Genomic DNA, 18,410 nt, shown 5'->3' on the forward strand with positions numbered 1-18,410 from the left:
TTCAATCAAATTCTACTATAAAGAACTTCCCTCTATCTTTCTCAATTAATTTTAAACAAAACCTAGATAATATACTATACTATAATTATCACTAATGCTAATAATATAATAATAATTGCCACTTAAATAAACATAACTGCTATAAAATTAAATTAAGAAGGAGAAAATTGAAGAGGACCATTAATTAAAAAATAACCAAGTTTATAATTTACTTTAAAGTTCGTTAAATTTGTGAGATTCAACCATGTAATTTTTATTAAAAAAATATAAAAACATATTTACGCCTAATTTTAATAGTGAGAATATGTTGAATTTCAAAAATATCTCTAAGAAGTTATTATAAATAATTAATTTAATTTTTAATTATTATCATTATATTTTATTATCAATCATACTAAATACTAAATTTTATATAAATTAAAAATTATTATTTATTATTTACATTTTTTATAATTTGTAATATTTTTATTTAAAATTATTCAATAAATTATCAAAAAATTTAATTTTTTTTTAAATTTATTAAATTTTGTAGAGTTAAACTTATATTATGAAATTCTCCTAAAAAAAATAGAGAAAATATTCATTTTGATGGGGAGCTGTTTAGGTTTGTTAAAATTGTAAATATGATATAATACAAGGATTTAAAACTTATATTTTTAATAATATGGACTATGATTTTGTCTAAATATTTTTAGTGTATTGTATTTATGATCCAAACGACGCGCGACCCGTCGTCCTCCAATATGTGTAATAATGTTTCGTGATCCGCCTTTCTCCAAATAGATTTGATGTATCTTTATCTTTTGATTTGCTTCTTCGGCAACTTTCTGAATACATATTTATTAAACTCTTTTATGTAATTTAAAGACTTATACTATAGTTATAATTATTATTTAATTGATAATACTCATATTTAATTTTATGGAAGACATTTAAAATTTTCATTGATTAATTCAACTATATGAACTGAAATATGTTACAAATATTTTTATAAATATGAAAAAGTTTACTATTGATACAATTAATATTATAAACTGTAATAAGTTATAAATATTTTTATAAACGGGAAAAAAATTAATTGTTGATGCAATTATTCTTATAAACAGGAATAAGTTACAAATATTTTTATAAACAGAAAAAAGTCAATTGTTGATACAATTATTTAACGAGTTATTTTTTTATAAAAAACTTACACAAAATATTTAAAAACTAGAAATGCTCAAATTATTTTATAATTTACAAATAAATTTAGTTAAATAAACTTTTTATGTATATTATTAATAACGATAACATTTTATCTATACAATAGAAATCTATAAGTAGAATTTGTAAATTATAAATGTTTTTAAAATAAAAAATTTTCTTAAAAAATATTTACCCGTGCCTCGCACGGGTCTAAGTACTAGTATATATATATAGGCTTTAATCCACCGGTTTAGTCCGGTTTGAGGGCGAGTTCTGACATCAAGTGGTTTCATCCCCTTCCAATCGCAGTTGCGGGGGATCGTGATTCTCCCTATCAAATTCAGCGTCAATCACCACTGGACAATATATTGATCAAACATATTTAAAAGAAAATTGTTTGAAAAAAAATATAATGAATGAAACTGAAAAATGATATATTTAAGATAAAAAAGTCATAAGTGAAATATTATTTCCGTCATAAAAATCACTAAATGACATAAATCAGTCGGGTTAATAGGCATTTACACCCCTGTAATGTTAGCGAATTTTGCTTTTCCCCCCTCCGTTGCCAAAGGCAGGTTTTGATAATGGTTTTTTCAAAAAAATCGTTGCCAAAACCTGCCTTTGGCAACGGAGGGGGGAAAAGCAAAATTCGCTAACATTACAGGGGTGTAAATGAATATTAACTCTAAATCAGTCTATAACATTAAATCACTAAATGCTACGTCTCAATTTCTATAGTTAAATAAAATTTTCATTTGAAAAGGAGGACATGACATTGGAACCAGCATGTATTATTATAGTGGAAAGAGATATTAGAATTCTTAAAAGTGCCAGAAACATTTGTATACAAGTTATATATCTATCGGTGACTGAACTTCATTCTCTATGCTGATAACTCCATTGGAGGTAGTCCAGTCTATTCCATAAATATTTAATTTGTTTTAAATAATTTAATGAATATACTGGATAAACATTAATGGTCCATATTCCACTTTATAAGAAAACTTATGGGAGAGGATCTCTTTCTATCATTGACCTTCATAAATCCCCAAGTGAAAAAGAACATATTGATATTATTGATAGAGTGTTTCCTACCTGGAAAACGAAACAATTTCATTTTAAAAAATAAATTGTTAATGACCCTAATTGTTAATGGCAGCATTGAACATAAACCTATATAACCTTTAACCAAAACTAATATAGTTTTAAAAAAATGTATAATTCAAGTGTGTATTTTTCTGATAAATAATTTCACAAGAATTTTACTGTTCTTACTTCAGTGATTTATTTTTGTTTCTTTTTCTCAGACTGCATATTTGATCACTTGAAGTTTTCAATTTGCCAACTTTACCATTATGAGTGATGATGATGCCCTAATATAAAAAAGCTAGTAGTTGCATCACCTTATAGAAACCAATGAGGAAAGAAACTGGGACAATATAAAACACAAATTTCTAAATGTTTTCTTTCTGTATACCTGCTCCACAAAAATGGATAGTTCTTCTTAGCTTCTAAATCAAATAGAATAGTTGCAGCTCATAGTTTTAGAGCCAAGCCACAACCCCATTATATCTCAATCTCATGAAAGTCAAGAAGATAGCCAATAAATCAGCTTGCCATTTTCTTAGAAAAAAATGAGTAAGGTCAATGCTAAAATATCTATTCTTCATACATATGTAAAACATCTATATGAATATACATATGTAAATCCATACCTAGGTGTATAATATACATATAGAAAACTTTCATATGATAGACACACATACGGGAAGAAAGGAAAACCAAAAATTAGTTGTTGATTATAAACTTTATATATAATAGAAAATCTATAAAACTTATAATAACAAGAGAAATAAGAACACTTACTCTTGGCTAACCATAAAAAAACTCACATATGGCTTAATTTACTTGCATAAATATAAACAATTATCAACTGTGAAACAAATAAATGAGTAAACACATAATACAACTTGTCGAATAGTACATATTGAGAAGGATGGAAATGCAGCAACCATGGAAAATGCCTATATAACAGTGTCATTTTAATCTTTTAACTTGCTAATAATGAGAATCAATCTCTTAAAAATTATTATTATAAAACCAAGATAATGGGTGATGTTACGTAAAAAAATATTTAAACTCTGCAATTATGCTATAAGGCAAGGATAATATAAATGTGAAAATGATATTATAGAACTTCCACTTAAATTTTATACAGCATTCATGAAAGAGATAATGAACTTGATTATTTTTATATCCATACTTGGTTCAAGGAAATAAATAGTAGTTTAGCATCAGAGGCACTAAATTACTGAAAATTTACAGTTCACTATACAGTTAAACTAAGTTACACAGATGAGAATGCACTATACTTAAATAAAATTACAATTCACTATACTCCATAAATGACAAAGTTAGTAAGGCTTTTACTTCGGCATTCAAAATATATACAACTATACATGCACTTGATTATAAAGGCTTACCCTTTCTTTTCGAATATTCGTCTGGTATTAACTGGATCATGCTTACCTTGCGAAGCAGCTCTGGCTCTTCTGCCAATGTTTGTTGCTGCTGATGAGACCTTTATAATCAAGTGGAATGTTAAGAGTGCTCCACATATTTCTTAAACGTTTTAGAAATATCAGTTCTAAATCTTCAGTTTTTAAGATTGTTGATTGGAATAAAACTCTACTAAAGAAGAAATCTAGTAAGAGGACATGCCAAACATGAAATATGAAAAAAATTACAATCAAGCAAGCACATAGCAAAATAATATACTAACATTGTATGCATTATACTTCTAATGACTGACTCAACAAACAAAACGGAATGCAGATAATACTATAAAGCCTTCTTATTATAAATAAAGCTAAAAACCCTGAACTAAATGTTCCCGGAGCACATAAACAAAAGATAAAAGACAAAACAAAGCCTTCCCATAATCATTTACCAGCGGACCACTGTCGACAACACGTTTTTGACGGACATATTCCATCAGGGGTGTTACAATAGGTGGTTCCTTGCTAGCCCCTAGAAAGGAGAAAAATGTGAGACAAGAATTATATTGTCTTCGTCAACAATATTATGAAGAAGTAAAAATCAGTTCCACACTTCCACAGTACAAGTATCACAAAAAACTTTTCACATAAACGTAATCTTAAACGAAAGGGAAACGAAATACACCAACATGATGGACAACGTGAAACGAACGCAAACGAACGGAAACAGAAGATGATGAACAAACAATGATGTTGTCTTACCAGTGGGAAGGGCGGTTGGAATGGGAAGAGGAAGAGGCCGAAACTTGCTGAGCTAACAATGTGTGCGAGAGAGAACTACATATGAATGAAGAATGGAGAATTAGAGGGAAATGTGTTGAAATGTGTGCCAGTTGAATGAATGAGATAATATCTTCTGGCATCAAGTGGTTCCAGCTCCCTCCCGATCGCAATTACGGGGACCGTGGTTCTCCGCTTTAGTCCGGTTCGGGGGTCAGTTCTGGCATTAAGTGGTTCCAGCCCCCTCCCGATCGCAGTTGCGGGGGATTGAACCGTGGTTCTCCGGTTTAGTCCGGTTCGGGGGTCAGTTCTGGCATTAAGTGGTTCCAGCCCCCTCCCGATCGCAGTTGCGGGAGATCGAACCGTGGTTCTCCGATTTAGTCCGGTTCGGGGGTCAATTCTGATATCAAATTAGACATATTTCATTATTAGTTAGGTATTTGATTTTACAGCCCTCCAAAAAAATAAATTATAAAATATAATATTAGTTTGTGAGCCACCTTCTTTAGCTTGTTTGCAAAAAGCTTAGCTAACCATCCTTGTGAAAAAAATTTGACTAATTATGTTTTACTAACATAGCCACTAATGCGAGCTTTAACGAAAGCGATATCATGCACACACCCAAGTCTTCATCTTTTCCACCCAAACGTAGAATCCTTTGTATGGAACAACCTCATTCGATTTCGAGTCACACTCAAATCCAAACTTCAACATTCTCCACTCTCTCTCTACCTTCGCATGCGCTCCCATTCCGTAACTCCAGATCTTCATACCTTCCCTTTCCTTCTTCAATCATTCAATGCCCATTCTCATCTCTCCCATGGACTCCAACTTCATGCACAAATCATTCTCTTTGGCCTCTCCGATGACCCTTTTGTTCAAACATCTCTCATCAACATGTACTCTTTATGTGGTAGTTTAAATTTTGCACGCCAAGTGTTTGATGAAATTCCGCAACCGGATTTGCCATCTTGGAATACTATAATCCATGCAAATGCGAGGGTTGGGATGATTCATGTTGCGAGGGAAATGTTTGATCGTATGCCTCAACGAAATGTGAGGTCTTGGAGCTGTATGATTCATGGTTATGTGAGTTGTGGAGAGTACAAAGCTGCACTTTCGTTGTTTCGTAGTTTACAGTTGATGGAGGGTGACACAATTAGACCCAATGAATTCACATTGACCTCTGTGCTATCAGCTTGCGCTCGGTTAGGTGCGCTTGAACATGGTAAATGGGTTCATGCTTATATTGATAAATCAAGGATGAAAATTGATGTTGTTTTGGGGACTGCTTTGATTGACATGTATGCTAAATGTGGGAACATTGAAAGGGCTAAATTGATATTTGATAATATGGGTCATGAAGGAAGAGATGTAATGGCTTGGAGTGCTGTGATTGCTGCCATGGCTATGCATGGACTTTCCAAGGAATGCCTTGAACTTTTTGAAAAGATGATAAATGATGGAGTGTGGCCAAATGCTGTGACGTTTGTGGGTGTTCTTTGTGCTTGTGTACATGGTGGATTAGTTAGTGAAGGGAATCAATATTTCAAGAGGATGACAGAAGAGTATGGTGTTAATCCTTTGATACAGCATTATGGTTGCATGGTTGATCTATACAGCAGAGCAGGTCGAATTGGAGATGCGTGGGATATTGTGAAATCAATGCCTATGGAACCTGATGTGATGATTTGGGGAGCTTTGCTTAGTGGTGCTAGGATGCATGGTGACATTGAAACTTGTGAAATTTCAATAAAGAAACTCATCGAGTTGGACCCTAAAAACAGTGGTGCCTATGTGCTTCTTTCAAATGTGTATGCAAAGCTGGGTAAGTGGAAGGAAGTGAGACATTTGAGAGATCTTATGGAAATAAGGGGCGTCAAGAAATTTCCAGGGTGCAGTTTGGTTGAGATAGACGGAGTTCTTCACGAGTTTTCTGCAGGGGATGATTCTCATCCAGAAACCGAAAACATATATAGGATGGTTGATGAGATTATTAAGAGGTTGGAAAAGCATGGTTATGTAAGTAACACGAATGAGGTGTTGCTTGATTTGGATGAGGAAGGAAAGGAGTTTGCATTATCTTTTCATAGTGAAAAACTAGCACTTGCATATTGTTTTTTGCGGACAAGCCCGGGTACCACAATAAGGATTGTAAAGAACTTGAGGATTTGTATGGATTGTCATGTTGTGATGAAAATGGCATCTAGGGAATTTAATAGGGAGATTGTCGTAAGAGATTGCAACCGTTTTCACTATTTTAAAAATGGGATGTGCTCCTGTAAAGATTACTGGTAGTGGTAATAGTGTTGACATTAATTCAATATCACAATTCACAAGGCATACTTTCTTGAATATTATTCTGCAGAAATTAAATAGTCAAATAAAAATGTCATAGACATTGAAGATCTTCGTAAATTTTTTATAACCTTAAGATCTACATATGTTGATTTATGAAGGATGTTCAAAATATCAGGACTCGTTGATAAAAGACTGTCTGCAGTGATCCTCAAACGTAATGAAAGATAGACATAATATGAACCATGTCTTGTGGTTAGTTTTTAATCAGTACTCCTTATCCCTCAGTCAATTTCTGATGAAGGAAGATAATTTGTTTTTTTTTTTGCATTATCTCTTCATAGTGAAAAACTAGCACTTTCATCAAATAAGACAATTAACTTGTGAGAGACTGTGGTATCACTGCAACTTTAATAGAAAAATAGAATGTATATGTTTACTTTTTGTGTGTATCGACACTTTTTTCTCTGATTGATAATACTATTTCACTAATGTCGCCGTTAATAAATAGTATGTTGACATCAATCTAATCTAATGACAAAAGTGTCACCATTATCCTAACAAAGTCTTTTAATTATTTTGAAAAGATTAGTTTTTAGACTATCTTTTTTAACACATGATTCTATGGTCTTTTTTTATAACAAAGGATTCATATTTGTTGATGTATAAAGTTGAAGATGAAGATTGAAGAAGAGAGAAAAACGTAAGAAGTTCTCAAATGATGAAAAATTCAATTATGATTTCACTCTAACAAATTTGTTTAAATACACAAAAATCAAAATGCCACGTAAGTAAAACTAACTATGCTAATAAAACTCAGAACTAAGTTCTGAACATGGAACTTCTCAGGTACGCTGAGCAAGGCTCTGTAGTATGTAGCTTATGACTAAACAGTCTCTACAGCTTCTGACTAATGCAGAGCTTCTGACTAACAGCCTTAGAAGTTTCTGTTTCTGTTTAACAACAACTTATGAATATGAATTACTTCTAACACCATCCCTTAATTCATATTCAGCTAACTAAAATCTACAACACCAATTCCATCTCTCAACTGGATAAAGTGTCCAGTCTTGACAACTTTAGTCACCACATCTGCAAGTTGTTTCTGAATGCTACAATGCACAACTTCTAGCACTCCATTATGAACTTGATTCCTCATAAAATGATACTTCGTGTCAATGTGCTTGCTTCTTCCATACACCACTGAATTTTTGGCAAAGCTTATAGCTGATTTGTTATCAATCATCAATCTCACATGCTTGCTCATCTTAGTCTTCAAATTCTGCAATAAGTTCATAAGCCAAACAACCTGGTACGCAGACAAAGCACCTGCAATGTATTCAACTTCAAAAGCTGAAAAGGAAACCACATGTTGCTTCTTGGAGCACCGAGAAATAGGACTTCTTAGATACTTAAAGAAATATTCAGAAGTACTTCTTCTGTCAACTCTGTCTCCACACCAATCAAAGTCTGAATAGTATATCAGCTCTGAGTTAGATTTAACACCAGAAGGGAACGACAATCCCTACCTTAGAGTCCCTTTAATATACCTCAGTATCCTAACAGCAGCTTAATAATGTGACCACTTTGGTTCATAAACCTACTCACCATTCCAACTACATAACAAATGTCGGGTTTGATGTTACAGAGATATCTTAATGAGCTAACCGACTATTTAAAAACGGTAGCATATACATCATCACCCTCAACATCATAATCCAGCTTGTGATTCATCTCAGCAGGTGAGATTGTAATCTTGTAATTTGTTAGCTCAAATCTCTTCAGAAGTTCAAGTTCATACTTCAACTGATGCAAAATTATACCCTTCTTAGAGTACAAAATCTCCATCCTTAGAAAATATACCATATTTCCCAAATCACTCATCTCAAACTCATTCATCAACACCTTTGTGAACTTGACTATCCCATCAAAACAACTCCCTGTTAGCAATATATCATCAACACAGAGACACACCAGAATCATATTGCCTTAAGAAGTATACTGAACATAAACCCCATACTCCTTCTCACACTTTCTGAATCCTTGAAGCTTTAAAATGAATCAATTTTCAGATTCCAAGCTCTAAGAGCTTATTTCAGTCTATATCACGCTTTGTGTAACCTGTACACCATCACTTCCTGATTCTTTTTCACAAATCTAGAAGGTTGTGACACATATACCTCTTCTTGTAATGGACTGTTCAGAAATTCAGATTTCACATTCAGATGCATCATAGGCCAATTTCTATTAGTAGCTATAACCATCACCAATCTAATTGTTTCATGCCTAGCTATAGGCGCAAACACCTCAAAGTAGTCTAAACTAAATTTATGTAGAAATCTTCTAGCAACTAACCTTGCTTTATTTTTGCTAATTGATCTATCTGGCTTTAGCTTTACCTTAAAAAACCATCTGACATTGATATCTTTCTTCTTCCTTGAAATCTCAATCAACTCCCAAGTCTTGTTTCTTTCTATAGCCTCAAGTTCTTCTTTCATGGCCTTCAGCCATACTTTCTTCTCGAGAGCTTCTTTAGTACTCACTAGTTCAGAATCTACTAGCATGACATACTGGTGACTTCTCCTTCAGAGTCTATCTCAGTATCTTGCAACATCTCAAACTCTGTGAATCTTCTTAGTATTTGTCTGATTGGAATTCTACCTCATGAAGATGACCATAGGTTATTATCATTTATATTTTTCAGTGAAGTGTGAAAAGAGTTATTGTCGACCCCAGTTTCTCAGCCAATATCCTTTATTGGGATGCTTTCAAAAGGTTGCAATTAGATCTCGAACAACTATAACCCTTTAAAGGATCGTCGGTATATTTTAGGCGATCAAGTATAGGTTTGCCGTTTGCACGTACATTTCAAAAGAAAAAACCTCCGGAGAAGCCAAGAGAGCCAAAACTATAATAGTCAGGTTTATAATGGTAGATTCCCCCTTCCTACAATATTATCATTGGTAGACCCAAATTCAACGTCCTAGAAGTAGTTCTATCTAGACTTTATTTAACCATGAAATACCCCTAAGTGAATGGGTGAGTAGGAGGTGTAAAAGGAGATAAGTAAATATTCATAAGATGTTATCAGGCTAGCCTGAAAGTAAATATAGCAATAATGATGGCAATGCACCGAAATCCATCTCTTGTATTGTCAACTTTATAGATCTAGATCTAAATGAAGAATATGTGTAGGAAGGACGGCTTCCTACAATAGATATGAAGTACATGAAAGTCAGCCTACAAAGTTTGTAGACCCCAAAGACAAGCACATCTCTAGCGAGAGACGGGGAAAACGATATTGTACGACTATTCTAAGTAATTGTAGATTCATTCACTTGGTTTATTTCAGAAATTTCGGGTATAAATGCCTACATTATCTGCCATTTCCTCACCCTTAACACAAGTTTCAAACTTGTTGTTCAGGGGAAGCGCGACAGACAAGTTAAGTCTGCCAACAAGGTTATCCTGCACAAAATCAAGGCAAAGCTTGATGAATCAAAAGGGACATGACTCGAGCAGTTGTATGAAGTATTATGGCCATATCATACAACATCACACTCTTCCACTAAAGATACACCTCTCAAGATAATGTGTGGCTTTGATGCAATGCTACCTATGGAGATCAACACATCCACTGGTAACGTGAATATTTCAACGAAAAAAAGGTAATACCGCGCTTGAATTACTTTTCTCATATTTAAATTAATGTTAACCTAAATTTTCTAAGTTCCACCTTTCCACTTGCTAACTTATATAAACATCATTACTCGCTATGTTTCTTCCTCAAAGAAAATGTGACAGGTATTATACTTGACACCATCTATATTGATGAAACATGTGAGATAACAAGAATGTACAACTGTTTAGTAGTACCAAGAGAAATGCGAAAAAGAGACATGGTACCTAGGATGGGTAAGTTATGTCACAATTGGGGGGAGGGGAGGGCTTACAGGGTACCGAAAAAGCTATCATGCGTCACATATAAATTGGAAGAACTAAACGGTGATGTTGTGTCTAGGTCTTAGAACTTAGTAAACTTGAGGCACTACTACAGTTGATTTGAAAGTTATGAAAGTCAATAAAGGCAAGTGGTAAACCACCAACATTTTATGTTTTAAAGTTGTATTTTTATTTACCGAGTTTTTTGTACTCAGAGTTAACTTCAAGGGATATCGTCATTTTTTGGTGAGGGTTATTCGCATAACATATTGGAAGAGGGTCCTCATTAGCCTCCTCTTCATCTTCATCCACTAACTTCATATCTTGAATAACTTTGAGCAGTCCAATCTCCTCAAGGTTGAGGTCAGGGTACATGAATAAGACATGATTTTTTTTCCTTTTGAAAGGATTGGTTGGAAGAAAGACGAGACTTCATCCATAATACCTCTAAACCGACTTCCAACGACTTCACAATAAAGGCATGACTTAAGGCTGCTTCCTTCAAACTTTGTAATTCAGCTTATTCCCAAGACATTGCACATCCTTGTTTCTAGTAGGACCTTGAACCTTGAATATTTCTCTTCTTTAGAGTGTATATTTCTAGAACCTTGAATCTTTCTCTTCTTCTCTAGAAACAACTTCTTGAGGGTTAATCCATGTCAAATTCACTTCTTTTTGTTGAGCTTTGTTCTTGTGCAATTTGTTGTTGTTTGAATGATTTAGGGATAGTGATGTGATTAATCTTGAATTATTTTAATGATTGATCAAACTCATGATATCAATCAAGAACCAAGACCCATTCATCCACAAATTAGATAGAACCTTTTGTGTGTGATCTTCTTTCACCTACATCCAACCTTTTGACTAACACCTTGTGTATTAGAGTGTTTGGAGATTCCTTGGCACTGTTCATCATCTTCATTCTTAGTCATTCTTCATTGTTGTGGACCTTCATCTCTAAAAATTGAGTGTTGAGGGAAACCAGTGGTACATTAGGGTATCTAATGTTTTTGTGTGAAATTTACTGTTTGTAAAAGGTTCTGGTATCATTTCATGAATGCAGTTTGGTATTTATTGATATCTATCTAGAAGAGAGTTTCAATATACTCCATAGAAGACTTTGGTGAGATTGTGGAAAGGCTGGTCGCAGACAAAGTTTGTCCAATCAACACTTAGCTAATGGCAATTACTTAGACAAGAAATCAGTGGGATTATGTGGATTGCCACACACGAATACTTGGAGTAGGTTATTGTGGATAAAAAGTTTATTGGATCAAGATCTTTGGGGATCTTGTTTTTGTCATCAGTTTGAGTATCTACATCAACAAAGGAAATTATGATGTGATAGTTCGTTGTAATCAAAATGCTTGTATCAAACTTATCAAAATAGTGGAAGATCGTGATTATTTCCTAATAGTTCTTTAACACCATTGAAGAGTGGAGTAGGCAAAGCGAGGACGAATGTCGAACCACTATATATCTCTCTGTATCTTTTCCTTCTTCCCCTAGCTCCTATAATTTTCTAGCATTCATTAATATTTCTATTGGTTAGTGCATTATTGCATCGTTTGTAAGTCATTTAGGTTAGACCATGCTTATAGTGATTTAATGTGTAAGCTTAAGTCTGCGATGCATCAATCTTGTATATTATCATAAAGCAAATTATGTTTTGTGGGAACATCTATGTAAAAAAAATTAAATCGCTTTGTTTAAAGTGGCTTTGGTTGTCTTGTAATTGACTAGCATTAGAAGCAATCAAGCCCTTAGTGATATATTGCAATTAGGAGTCTTCTTTCCGTCTCACAATAGGTGTCATCTTTCCTATTTTTATTTGTCTTAAATTATTTGTCCTTTTAAAATACCAAGGAATTATTTATTATTTCTTTCCACTAATTTACCCCTATTTATTATATTTTAAATCATATAAATATTCTACTACCTATTATTAATAATGTTATTTAGTAAATGAATTCATTTTATCATTAAAATCAACACAATTAATCAATATCTTAAAAAGAGAGATAATCAATTAAGTGATGGTTTGTAAATTTGACAAAAAGACCTTGTGTAATATTGTGATTAATCTCACAATTAATCACTTATTCATCCTTTTCACTTATTCAAATATCATTAATATTAAAGTTTTTTTTAACACAGGAAATCTAACAAACATTATACTTTTTCAAGTACACCCACAAAGTAATATTTAAATATAATAATTTAATATAGTATTATAATGAATAACATTTATAATTTATACGTTCAACTAAAAAGTTAGTATAAATTTAAACGTGAAAAGGTTCGTAAATTCAATATAATGGATGATTTATTGAAGTGAATCTTGGATTATACATTTAGTTCTTTCACCATCACAACCAATAATCAAGCTTTAATATTTTGTTTTTATTTACATTTTCTTTTTTGTGAGGTTCCTCTCTGCAATTGATGAGGAATAGAGGTTGGCCAGAAGTACAATGCTTGAAACTTCCTTTTTGTGTCTTTTGACGCAAAATAAAATAGGAGTGCAACAAAAAAATAATGACATCGGAAAATCACCAAACGTATCAATAAAAGATTACGCTATCTCATTTTGATTATTTCTGGTTGATAGTTTATTTAATTTGACAAAGATTTAACATTATCTATTAATTAAATAAATAAAAAAACATGTATTAATAGTATAAAGTATTTTTACACTCTCAATCAATAAAAAAAATATATTTTATAAAATAAAATAAATAAATAAATGTGTGACTAACCAAATTTAGGAGAAGTAATGATGTGGCACTAAACGCATTAGATGTATCTCTCCTATCTTAAAAGTTTCTCTTTCCTTTCTCTCTTAATTCAACCATCTTTTTCCTTCTCCTCTAATTCAAACAATTACCGACACTAATGTAGCCTCTAGCCTCAGCAACGCGCACCCAATATACATATCCAGGTCTAAGGCAGATTTTAAAATAAAATTTAATGTAAAACATATAAATTTTTTAATCTATTTTTTATTTGATTTGATGGTAAGATCCAGTCTTAATTTTAAATAAATTATCAATTTTATATTAATTACTATTTTTATTATTATTATTAAAATAAAGTCTTCATATTTTTATAATAAAAAATATATTTATATTATATTATACGGTACTAGTAGAGTTGTCAAAATGAGCTATCCAACCCTAAACGGGCCCGGTGTTTTTTAGGATTTGACCAAAAAGGCCTTGTGTAATATTGGTTCGAGACTTACTACCCGAGTCCGGTCCTAGATGGGCTTCGGACTACCCAGCTCTAAATTGACTTTTTTATTTGAAAAATTAAAATAAAAACTCCATAATATTTATTATAAATAAAATTAAAAATTATATTATTTTAAACATAATACATTTTTAAATACTATATTATCTACTGTAAATATTATAATGTGTTTCTAAATATAATATGAAAATTTCTTTGCCAACCTCCCTACCTTCTAGTCCACCTCTGGTGAAAACCCCATACTACCCCTGACTTCGGAAATGTATTTCCGAAATGCAAGAAAAAGGTGTTTTCGGAGATGCATCTCCGAAAACGCCTTTTTTTTTAAAAAAAATTGTCTTATTTCGGAAGTTCATTTCCGAAAACAACATTTCGGAAGTTCACTTCCGAAATACTGCGCGTTTTGCAGATTTATCAAAACACACCCCCTCCCCCATTCATTTACCCTAACTCAAATCAAAAACAAGCAAAGGCGAAAATTTGTGCAAACACACTTCCAAGGCTGCATCAAGGCTCCAATCACATTGCTATACAACATTCAAAAGCCCATAAATCACTCAATTTGTAAGTTTTGAATTTGTTAGATTCATTATTCAAATGCATGTTATTTAGGGTTTCAATTGCATAAATGATATATGGACTGGTTGTTAGTAGTATTTAGGTTGTTTAGAAGCTTTTTGAATTGGTTTTATGTTTGATTTTGGGGTCTGCCATGGAAGTTGCAGAAAACTCAATCGCAGGGGTGTTTCGGAAGTTCATTTCCGAAAACACCTCCATCCCAGTTTTCGGAAATGAACTTCCGAATTGTATCAGAAGTTCAAATTTTTTAGTTTTTTATTTTGTCTCGCATATTAATCGATTTCAATTGTTTACAGGAACATGTCAGGCAACCAACCAGCACGCATCAGACAGGGTAGGGAGACCCAGACTGCGTCGGCTAGACGCGAGCGGGCGGCGGCGCAGCTGGCGTCGACACAGGGACGGGGGCGGGGCCGGGGACGCCGTGTGCGAGTATCCGAGGACGTGGGAGAGGGTACATCTGGTTCAGGATCTAGGAGTCGGCTGGCTCGGGCATCTTCTTCCCGCCAGCGAGAGGAGGAGGAGGAGGAAGAGGTGGCGGAAGTGACTTACCACGAGCCGGAGGGGTACCAGATGTTGACCCTCCAGCCGGGGAGGATGATGAGCAGGAGGACGGCTATCCGGGAGGGCCCTTTGACACTTCCGTGCTGATTCACTACCACGATCACGTCGCTCGGCGGATCTGGGAGGGAGAGGTAATTCTTTTAATTTAACCGTTTATTTGTCACCATTTTTTATAATTTAACCGTTTATTTGTCGCTTATTTAATATATGTCGCTTATTTAATATATGTCGCTTATTTGTTTTTTTTGTAACAGGAGAGAGAGCCGCTGAAAATGGTGAACCACGCCCGCAAGATTTTCAGTCTATTTAAACCAGCAGCTGAGTGGTTTAACGACCATGTGCGAGGTTCAGGGCTCAGCGGGCTCTGCATGACGGGGTACACCACCATCAGCACCGGCATGCAGGGGGCATTTGTGGAGCGCTGGCACAAGGAGACGTCCTCTTTCCACTTGCCGGTTGGGGAGATGACGATCACCTTGCATGACGTGCAGTGTCTTCTCCACCTGCCGATTAGGGGGCCGCTGTTGCACCACTCCAAGATCCAGAGGGTCGAGGCCATTGAGTGGATGACGCTCTATTTGGGCATGGAGCACGAGGTTGCTCACTTTGAGTGCGTCACGACTTCTGGGCCTCATGTCCGGTTCACCACACTGAGCACTTATTTTGAGCACCATCTGGACGCGGCTGCCGAGGCTGAGGGTGAGGGTGACGAGCTGTTCACACACTATCACCGCGGCCGCGCTCTCCGGTGCTGGTACATGCATGTGGTAGGCGCTGCATTCTTTGTGGACAAGAGTGCCAGGTACGTCGACGTGACCTACCTCCGCTACTTCATGGACCTGGATACCGTTCACTAGTGGAACTGGGGGGCAGCTACTCTGGCATACCTCTACCAGAAGCTGAATGAGGCCTCCAATTGGAGGACGAGGCAGTTGGTCGGATCCTACACACTACTTACGGTACGTTTTATTTTAACACATTATCGTATTTATTTATTTATTCATGTTTCGTATTTATTTTTAATACATTATCGTGTTTGTGTTTCAGAGCTGGATCATCTCCTACTTCTCCCGCATCCACGGCTTCCACATCGATCCTGCGTACGTTGACGCCATGCCCAGGGCCGCCAGATACGCTCTCCAGAGGGGGAACGATGCGGTGGGACCATATCGTTTGTACTTGGACCGCACGATGCACGACGACGTCACCTGGAGGCCGTTCGCCGACTACGCTCAGATTGTCCCCTTTGACGGCATTGCTTTATATTCAGGCTGGTTGGCATGAGGGACCGGCATCATGGTCCGGTATCTCCTTGAGCGGTGCATGCGTCAGTTCGGATTCGTGCAGCGGATACCCAGGTCACCCTTTGAGGCTGCTCCCGACAGAGTGACCCGAGTGCAGCTCACTGCCATATGGGCGGAGTGGCAGCAGCATGTGGTACCGCAGGAGTACCGTCTCACTCGGGTCACACAGGACTGGCACAGTGAGGAGGGGTATGTCACATGGTTCTACCGGGTGTCCCATCCTCTACTGAGACCCGACGTTCCCGGCGCTCCTAGGCCAGCACATGAGGAGATCCTGGAGAACCAGCAGGCCGAGGATGACCACGCCATTGATCTCAAGCCGATCTGCCAGCGGATAGAGATGCTTGGGCGGGACGCCTTGGATCGAGGTGTCGTTCATCAGGGCGGTCCAGATGCAGTCGCTGTGATGGAGATGATCGTCACTGATGCGGGCCGTGCGGCGGGGTACAGGCAGCAGAGGAGGGCCCAGGGTGAGAGGGTTAGGCACACCCAGTAGTGGTCGGGTTTATTTATTTTTTGATTTCGGATTGTATCTTTCGCACAGTATTATTATTATTTTCGGTTTGTATATATTATTTCGATTGGATTTATCATATTAGTATTTTCAGTTTATCTGTTGCTTATTTTATTTGGCGTTTGCGTTTAATTAAAATGCGAGACTGTTTAAGAAAAAACATAAAAAAAACACAGTTTCTGCATAATTCGGAAGTTCATTTCCGAATTCACCCCCCATGAGGTGTTTTCGGAGATGCACTTCCGAATTGTGGAAATTTTTTTAAAAAAAAAAGCGCTTCGGAAGTTCATTTCCGAAGCAGGGGTATTTTGGGATTTTCGCTGGGGGTGACCCCCATAAGGAGGTGGCTAAAGAAATTTTCATATAATATATGTCTAAATTGTATAAAATAGTACTTGAATATTTATTATAAGAGAAAAACTAATATAATACGATGAAAAGATGAAAAAATATTGATTATATTAATGTATAATATTTAAAAGAGAAATATTGAATAAAATAGAGATAAAATTTAGCGAAGTGAGAAAAATCAATATGTTATTTCGGAGTAAGATAATATAAATATTAATATATGATTTTAAAATTTATAATTATGTGGGCCTAATGGGCTACCCACGGTCCATATGGGCTACCCCTAATGGATAACGGGCTTCAGGGCTGAGCTAAAAAGGCCTTGAAAAATATGGGTTCTAATTTTAAGACGTAAATCCTATGATTTTTTTGGACCTGGCGGACCGGCCCATATGGACTAACTCATTTTGACAATTCTAGGTACCAGTCATGCTACTATTTAGTGCTTCAAATATTATTTGCTCAAGTCATCTTTTCAATTCTTTTTGTTGGTTGATTCTCTCTCCAAAATCAATTCAAATTGAAAATAAGCACAATGACCAGTGCATGTTCTCTAATGGATAATGTAATATCATAGAGCAAGTACTAGTAAAAAGAAAAAATAAATTGGAGGCTCAAGGCAGTAGCCTAGATGGCCTACCCTTTGAGCCAGGCTTGACAACGCGACACCTATCCAGTTACTTTACCCTTAAACTCCATTGGGGTTGGAGAACTGTTGGCGTTGTTTGTTGGTATCTTTATGAAAACCATATTTGTTTGCGACAAATCTCACGAGGCTTTGACAAGAAGGGTTTCGGTCCAATAGTGGTCGAGTTTTCTCTTCTCTATTTGATCTTTTTTTATTAGTTGGCGGTGAATTTCGGTGATGCTTGATCAGACCGGTTTAGAATTTCAACTGCAACATTTTTAGGTTTCATTAGAGCAAATGTTGATTGAGTTGTTTTCACCACTTCCTTTTTCATTTTAAACTGGAGCTTTTAATAGTGCTTGTGGAGGTTCTATCATTTTCTCTAGTGGATCTTTAATGATCAATTAAAATCGTTAGATTAAAAAAAATAGAAGATTGAGATTTGGAATAAGTTTTTAAACCTACTTTTGATTAATAATTTAGTTAATAATACATAGTCAAGTTCAAATCAT

At 35.2% G+C, this 18,410-nt stretch overlaps 1 protein-coding gene across 1 annotated transcript; it reads left to right on the forward strand.

The window, feature by feature from the left end:
* Positions 1-5,002: 5,002 nt before the first annotated feature.
* LOC131635735 (pentatricopeptide repeat-containing protein At3g62890-like) lies at positions 5,003-6,809 on the forward strand. Its single transcript, XM_058906376.1, has one exon. The coding sequence runs from the start codon at positions 5,052-5,054 to the stop codon at positions 6,762-6,764; it is 1,713 nt and encodes a 570-aa protein (XP_058762359.1). The 5' UTR covers positions 5,003-5,051; the 3' UTR covers positions 6,765-6,809.
* The last annotated feature ends 11,601 nt before the right edge of the window (positions 6,810-18,410 follow it).

Source organism: Vicia villosa, unplaced genomic scaffold, assembly GCF_029867415.1.
Source record: "Vicia villosa cultivar HV-30 ecotype Madison, WI unplaced genomic scaffold, Vvil1.0 ctg.001540F_1_1, whole genome shotgun sequence".
Taxonomy (NCBI): Eukaryota; Viridiplantae; Streptophyta; class Magnoliopsida; order Fabales; family Fabaceae; genus Vicia; species Vicia villosa.